The sequence below is a fragment of the Ranitomeya variabilis genome, chromosome 2 (assembly GCF_051348905.1).
Source record: "Ranitomeya variabilis isolate aRanVar5 chromosome 2, aRanVar5.hap1, whole genome shotgun sequence".
In the NCBI taxonomy this organism is placed as follows: Eukaryota; Metazoa; Chordata; class Amphibia; order Anura; family Dendrobatidae; genus Ranitomeya; species Ranitomeya variabilis.
In genome coordinates this window covers 1,111,876,879-1,111,885,070 of record NC_135233.1, presented here as the reverse complement: position 1 = coordinate 1,111,885,070, position 8,192 = coordinate 1,111,876,879, and the positions used below count along the sequence as shown (strand labels likewise).

Sequence of the window (8,192 nt, the reverse complement as noted above, 5' to 3'; positions counted from 1 at the left end):
TGGTAGCCTATTTGCGGGGAGGATCTGCTGGCCGGTGGGCGTGCCCTTCGGCTGCCGTGATAGCGCTATATGATGCGTTTGTGCGCTGCTGGGGAGCTGGAGAGCATGCGCACTGGGCTGGTGATTCTCTCTCTGATGTCACAGAGGGCCGATCATGTGATCAATATGAGGGGCGTCTCCAATGGATGTAGAGATGGAGCCTGGATTGGCTCTCTTACATGGGGCGAGTAGCGGTGTAGGTGGGCGTGTCCTTCGGCTGTTTGCAGCGGCGCTGCATGTCTCACATGTAGTGCGTCGCTGTGGAGCCGACGGGCATGCGCAATAGGCTTGGGATCTTGCCTCCGATGCGATGGATGTTCAGCTTGGGAGGCGGTTCGTTGGAAACAGGTATGGAGCCTCGATTGGTTTCATTGCAAGTTGGTGGCCATGCATCGTTGTTCCGGATTGGATTACCGCTACAGGTACTGATTGGTAGATGTGGTACGAGCCCAGGCATAGGTAGCTCGTGTGTATAATGACCCCCCAGAATGTTTTGATAGGCTGAGATGTGACGGATAGTGTTGTTTGTTTATGTTTCAACCTTTTACATGTGCTTGCTACTATGATCGTGTGCAGTATTGTCCATAACCGGGACTTCTAGGGACATTATGATGAAGTTTTATATGTATATGTTTCACTGTTTATATATTATTTATTGTTATTATGATCACCAGATATCGTGTATGTAAATTATATGGGCGGACCTAATAGGTGGTGATTACCCACTTCCTATTTAAGGCCGTCATGTGGATTGTTATGTATGCTTGATAAAGACCCTGTGAGGTTGAAACGTCGCACTTATGGCACAATAAAGTGTTTTTTGTCTTCACCTGGATTGGATGCTGTCCTTCACTTCGAATCTTTGGTATGTACTTCTCCACTTGGGTCCTGTGGAACTAGGACGAGCACCACTTTATGCAGCAGTGCTGTCAGCCGCCTTTGTATTACTTGGTCTGCAAACCATGTCCTATGAGGAACGTTTACAGGATTTGGGAATGTTTAGCTGCAAAAAAGAAGACTGAGAGGAGACTTAATAGCTGTCTACAAATATCTCAAGGGCTGTCACAGTGTAGAGGGATCATCATTATTCTCATTTGCACAAGGAAAGACCAGAAGCAATGGGATGAAACTGAATGGGAGGAGACACAGATTAGATATTAGAAAAAACTTTTTGACAATTAGGGTGATCAATGAGTGGAACAGGCGGCCATGAGAGGTGGTGAGTTCTCCTTCAATGGAAGTCTTCAGACAGAGGCTGGACAGACACCTGTCTGGGATGATTTAGTGAATCCTGCTTTAAGCAGGGGGTTGGACCAGATCACCCAGGAGGTCCCTTCCATCTCTAACATTCTATGATTCTATAATGTGCCAAAAAGCCGCTGGTAGTACTGTGCCAAAAAGCCTATGTGTGTACTGTGCCAAAAAGTCTCTGTATATACTATGCTAATAAGCTTCTTGGAGTATTATGCCAGAAAGCCTATGAGAGTACTGTGCCAAAAAACCTCTGCTAGTATTGTGCCAAAAAGCTTCTGGAAGTAATGTGCCAAAAAGCCTCTGGTAGTACTGTGCCGAAAAGCCTATGTGTGTACTGTGCCAAAAAGTATCTGTATATACTATGCTAATAAGCTTCTTGGAGTATTATGCCAGAAAGCCTATGAGAGTACTGTGCCAAAAAACCTCTGCTAGTATTGTGCCAAAAAGCTTCTGGAAGTAATGTGCCAAAAAGCCTCTGGTAGTACTGTGCCGAAAAGCCTATGTGTGTACTGTGCCAAAAAGTATCTGTATGTACTATGCTAATAAGCTTCTTGGAGTATTGTGCCAGAAAGCCTCTGGAAGTACTGTGCCAAAAATCTCTGGTAGTACTGTGCCAAAAAGCCTCTGCACGTACTGTGCCGAAAAGCCTCTGAGAGTACTGTGTTAAAAAGTCTCTGTATGTACTATGCTCATAAGCTTCTTGGAGTATTGTGCCAGAAAGCCTCTGAGAGTACTGTGCCAAGAAACCTCTGCTAGTACTGTGCCAAAAAGCTTTTGGAAGTAATGTGCGAAAAAGCCTCTGGTAGTACTGTGCCAAAAAGTCTATGTGTGTACTGTGCCAAAAAAGTCTCTATGTACTATGCTAATAAGCTTCTTGGAGTATTGTGCCAGAAAGCCTCTGGGAGTATTGTGCCAAGATGCCTCTGGGAGTACTGTGCCAAAAAGCCTATGTGTGTGTATTGTGTCAAAAAGCCTCACTGTATACTCTGCAGCTGTGTGTGTGTGAGTAGTGTGTCTAAAAAATACTTATACTCTACCGCTATGCCTGTACGAGTTGTGGGCCTAAAAAATAGTTGTACTCTGCACCCATGTGCAGGAAAAGTAGTGGCAGCTGGGAAACACGTACTGTGGTTCCCTTGATCCCAATGTATTATTACTAGCTCTTAAAAATCACTGGTCAGGCCACATTTAGAATATGTAATCCAGTGTCTGGGGCATGTACAGGTGAACATTTCAGTGGAATGGGGTGGAGATCCTTGGTGACATTGCTTGTGGTGGTGCTGTCACATCATTTCTTTGTGGGGAGCCAGGAGGGGAGAAAGAGTCTGAGATCGCAGCAGAAGAGGGAGCAGGAGGAGGCTTACGGTAGATCTTTCCTGGTTATTTAGGTGTGTACTTCACTGCAGCCCGTGCTTTGTATTCAGATGCCTCATCATGTAGGTGGTGCACAGGTTAAGAACATTTATGGCTCACTTCAGTCTCTAATGGCACAGCGTGGATGCCACCTCAATATTGTCAGGGAGCTTCTTTAAGCTGGCTTTGGTGTGCTCAATTTATTGGTACGGTGGCCAGTTACAGCCGAAGTACTGGCTAGGGACCAGATGTGATGTTTTTACACCCTGCTCCCTCCTTTGCTGTGCAGCTGGGGATGTGTGACCACCACGTCGTCATCCGAACTGCCCACATCACTCAGATGGCCTTGACTTCAAGTGGGGTCTAGGAACTCATAATCCTCTATCGCATAATCACAAGTCTCCGTAACTCTTCTGCCCGACTAATCCACTTCTGTCCTCGCTACTCCTCCACTTCTCCCCTCTGCAAATCTCTTCATTGACTTCCAATTCCATAACATATCCACTTCAAGCTACTAACGCTGACCTACGTAGCGCTCCATAATCTGTCTCCCCCATATACAGTATCTCTGAACTAACCTCCCTATATCTGCCACCACGTAATCTCTGGTCTTCCCAAAACCGACTTCTCTCCCCCACAGTCGTACATTCCTAATCCAATCATCTGCAAGACTTCTCCTGAGTGTCCCCCATCCTGTAGAATTCCTTGGACAAATACATCCAATTATCCCCTACATTCTGAACTTTCAAGTAGAACTTGGAAACCCATGTCTTCTGAACAGTTTACAGCCCCCTGAACCTACTTTCCCCTTTCCCATTATCCTGTAAAATGTTAGCCCCAACTGCAGAGTCCTCTCCCCTCTGTACCTGTCTGTCACTATTAGTCTGGTCATTGAAATTTCTACAGTGGGGAAAAAAAGTATTTAGTCAGCCACCAATTGTGCAAGTTCTCCCACTTATAAAGATGAGAGCGGCCTGTAATTGACATCATAGGTAGACCACAACTATGAGAGTCACAATGAGAAAACAAATCCAGAAAATCACCTTGTCTGATTTGGCAAGATTTATTGGGCAAAATATGGCGGAAAATAAGTATTTGGTCATTAACAAAAGTTCATCTCAATATTTTATTATATATCCTTTGTTGGCAATGACAGAGGTCAAATGTTTTCTGTTAGTCTTCACAAGGTTGGCACACCCTGTTGGTGGTATGTTAGCCCATTCCTCCATGCATATCTCATCTAGAACAGTGATGTTTGGGGCCTGTCTCTGGGAAACACGGATTTTCAACTCCCTCCAAAGGTTTTCTTTGGGGTTGAGATCTGGAGACTGGCTAGGCCACTCCAGGACTTTCATATGCTTCTTACAAAGCCACTCCTTCGTTGCCCTGGCGGTGTGCTTGGGATCATTATCATGCTGAAAGACCCATCCATGTTTCATCTTCAATGCCCTTGCTAACAGAAGAAGGCTTGTGCAGCACCCCAGGTTACCGGTTGCTGCAGTGATGTTGCTTTTCCTTTGGAGAAGGTGATGTCATGCTCAGAGGCAATGGAGTTCTCTTCTCCAGATAAGGCACACACATGCAACACATTTGGAATCCAAGCCAGGAGGGGCGCTCAGTACCCAGATTCAGGGGAGCTTCCCTAGGCTTTATGTATCCTGACCTGGAGGAGGAGCTAGGGAGTTTGTCCTGGGAGACCAAGCAGAGCAGATGTCTAGGAGAGACGCAGTGCAGACAGAGAGGCCTGGCAGCCACGAGGGAGCTGCAGCCTCTGGAAGGACAGATAACCTGGAAGGGTTGTTGTATGTGGAGTAGCCGGAAGGGAAGGAGCTGGCCAAGGAACCTCAGCTAGGCAGAGCTGGTAAGAGAGAGGTGCAGTTGAGCGGATGTGGAAGTCTGCAGCTCCTGGCAGAAAGTGGAAGAAAAGCAGTGAGAACAGACAGTGGGCCGTGCTGCAGAAGTGTGAGCTGCAGCTTCAGGATGGAAGATAACCTGAAGGGTTGAATGTAGTGAGCATCAGCAGGGACCTCACAAAACAGCAAGGAGGAAAGGCTCACGGACTTCTACTGGGACAAGGGAACTCTCCATTGCCTCTGAGCCGGCCGGACCACCATCACCCGTGCCTGGTATCCTGGACTGTGGCCAGCAAACCTGCAGTAAACCAGGTAAAGACTTACAACTTGTCTCCTCCACTTATTTACCGGCTATACCATCCACGCCACACACCACAGGACCCCTGGGACCCCGCTTCACCTGTGGGAAGTGTAACATCTGTGCTGCCACAACATCCCCCAGGGGACCCCTTTAATGCAGCATCAGTACAACTACTGACCGAACTCCACAGGTGGCATCACGACAAACTTTGAACATTTTTCCCTTTAACGTTAAGGCCCAGGGCCAAGGACCGAGTCGCAGCCACTGTGACTTCCCCCTTGCGACCGGACCCGGTACCGAGTACCCCACTGCCCTGTGGGCGTGTCAACTTTGGAGTCACGAACAGGATTTCGTGCCCTGGCGTCGCCAGGTACTGTGCATCATGGATTACAATGGACTGTGTTATATTGTGTGAGATTGAAATATGGCCGCCACTGCTGTACCATGAGGCAGAGAGAGAACAGGAAAAGATGTGTTGCAATGGATGGAGTTGAAGCACCGGCGCGAAAGCTGGATCCACCCCCCACAGGGACTGTAATGCTAAGCAAAGATGTCCGTCACCAGGACGTGTCTGCCCCCAGAGGGAGCTGGCGGGAAAGTGCGTGAGGCACAGAAAGAGGAAACAGGTGGAACAGCACGGCAGCAGGATGGATGCATGTAACCTGGTCAAGACCCTGGTGGACAGCGAAGAAGCACTGCCAGAACAAGAAGATACCATGAAAGATGTCCCTGGTCTGCAGCGGCAAGAAACCTCAGACCTGCAATCTATCCTGGACCCGGAGCTCCTTGCTGCAGAGATGGAGGAGCTGACCTAGCAACTGATGAAGACCCAGATGACTGCGGTGGCTGCATGGAAAGATTCCCTGGTCCGGAGAATGAAGACCGCCCAGCCGCCACTCCAACACTTACCAGCCGCGTCCCCAGCCCCGGCAGAACCTGCACCGTCAACCTCGGTGGAGCCGGAGAGCAACGTGCTGCTGGAGAAGGAGACGCCGCCGACAGAAGATCCGGAGCCAGCTCCTACAGCACCGACAGAGCCAGAAAGTAACACCCTGCCGGAACATGAGGCAACATCACCGACGGAAAACGTGGACCTCGCAACTGCCGCCCTGACGGAGCCAGAAAGTGAGGCCCAGCCGATAAGCGAGACGCCAAACACGGAGATGACGACACCGCAGCACCAGGCATCCAGACCCCAGCAGAGGAGACAAAACAAGACACTGGCATCAGTGAGACAGTTATGTTCACTGCCCCGGTAGCTGAAGACACCTTAGTGGGACCACTAGCACCCCCACCAACTTTAGCGCTTAGACAAATAACTACAGCCATAACCTGGGGCCGCATAACTGATGCATGTGACACATTGACTGGGCCAATGACCCCAGTAGCATCGCCCCTAAAGGCATGTAAGCCCAAAAAGACAGTACACTGGAAACACCCTCAGACAGATCTTATGGGGTTTCCTATAGAAGCCCAATCTGCAGCTAATAGCGTGACAGTTACCGAAACAGAGGACTACTGCAAACAGCAGATTCTAAAACTGGCAACAGAAGGACAACAACGTAGAGCTAAATGGGAGGCTATGGAGCAACAGAACTTGTTAGACAAAGCTCAATCCCACACCATTAAACCTGCCAGTAGAGGGCCCATTAGAACTGGAACTGTAGTTTCCTATAACGGACAGAGGTTGGGGATTTATAAGAAAGCAAATTGGCCAAAGAGAACTGTTTGTAAACCACAGAGATGTGGAGTCACACCTGTTAAGAGGACACCCTGACCGTGATTTGTACCCTGATGACAAAGTCACTTATACACGGCACCACGGGGAAAGGGGATACTACGCCCTTCATGTAAAAGGGTGCCATGGACATCCTGATAATACCCTTGTAGCCACGCCACACACCATAGGACCCCTGGGACTCCGCTTCACCAGTTGGAAGTGTAACATCTGTGCTGCCACAACATCCCCCAGGGGACCCCTTTAATGCAGCGTCGGTCCAACTACTGACCGAACTCCACAGGTGGCATCACAAAGACTCGGATGAGTCTCGCATGGCAATACCCCGGCACTGCACCTGGTACAGACGAGCAGAGTGTGTGGCTGCATGTATTGCTATGCGGCCGCATGCTCCGATCTGAGTGCCAGGTGCAAAGCCGGGTTTTAAACATGCGAGACTCATCCGAGTTGCTCACAAGTGAGAAGGAGCCCTTAAAGAAGAAGTTACAGGTCTGTGAGAGACAGAAATCTTGCATTTTTTAGATGACCAAATACTTACTGTATTTTCCACCATAATTTGCAAAATAAATCTTGCCAAATCAGACTAGGTGATTTTCTGGATTTGTTTTCTCATTTTGACTTGTAGTTGCGGTCTACCTATGATGTCAATTACAGACCTCTCTCATCTCTCTAAGTGGGAGAACTTGGACAATTGGTGGCTGACGAAGTATTTTTTTTCCCCACTGTATGTAACCTCCTCATATACAGCACTATGGACCTCCTCATGTACAGCATCATGTACCTCCTCATGTACAGCACCATGGACCTCCTCATGTACAGCACCATGGACCTCCTCATGTACAAAACCATGGACCTCCTCATGTACAGCATCATGTACCTCCTCATGTACAAAACCATGGACCTCTTCATGTACAGCATCATGTACCTCCTCATGTATAAAACCATGTACCTCCTCATGTACAGCACCATGGACCTCCTCATGTACAGCACCATGGACCTCCTCATGTACAGCATCATGTACCTCCTCATGTATAGCACCATGGACCTCCTCATGAACAGCACCATGGACCACCTCATGTACAGCATCATGTACCTCCTCATGTACAGCATCATGGACCTCCTCATGTACAAAACCATGTACCTCCTCATGTACAGCACCATGGACCTCCTCATGTACAGCACCATGGACCACCTCATGTACAGCATCATGTACCTCCTCATGTATAGCACCATGGACCTCCTCATGTACAGCACCATGCACCTCCTCATGTACAGCATCATGTACCTCCTCATGTACAGCACCATGGACCTCCTCATGTACAGCACCATGGACCTCCTCATGTACAGCACCATGGACCACCTCATGTACAGCATCATGTACCTCCTCATGTACAGCACCATGGACCTCCTCATGTATAGCATCATGTACCTCCTCATGTACAGCACCATGGACCTCCTCATGTACAGCACCATGCACCTCCTCATGTACAGCACCATGGACCTCCTCATGTACAGCATCATGTACCTCCTCATGTATAGCATCATGTACCTCCTCATGTACAGCACCATGCACCTCCTCATGTACAAAACCATGTACCTCCTCATGTACAGCACCATGGACCTCCTCATGTACAGCACCATGTACCTCCTCATG

The 8,192-nt window shown here is 48.6% G+C and overlaps 1 protein-coding gene across 1 annotated transcript in view; it reads left to right on the top strand.

Annotated features, from left to right (window-relative positions):
* Window positions 1-319: 319 nt before the first annotated feature.
* Window positions 320-8,192, top strand: part of EMILIN1 (elastin microfibril interfacer 1) — a 139,399-nt gene continuing 131,526 nt past the window's right edge. The window contains exon 1 of the mRNA XM_077292009.1: window positions 320-461. Within this exon, the coding sequence (XP_077148124.1) occupies window positions 427-461 (35 nt within the window). The 5' untranslated portion in view covers window positions 320-426. The remainder of the gene's footprint in view (window positions 462-8,192) is intronic.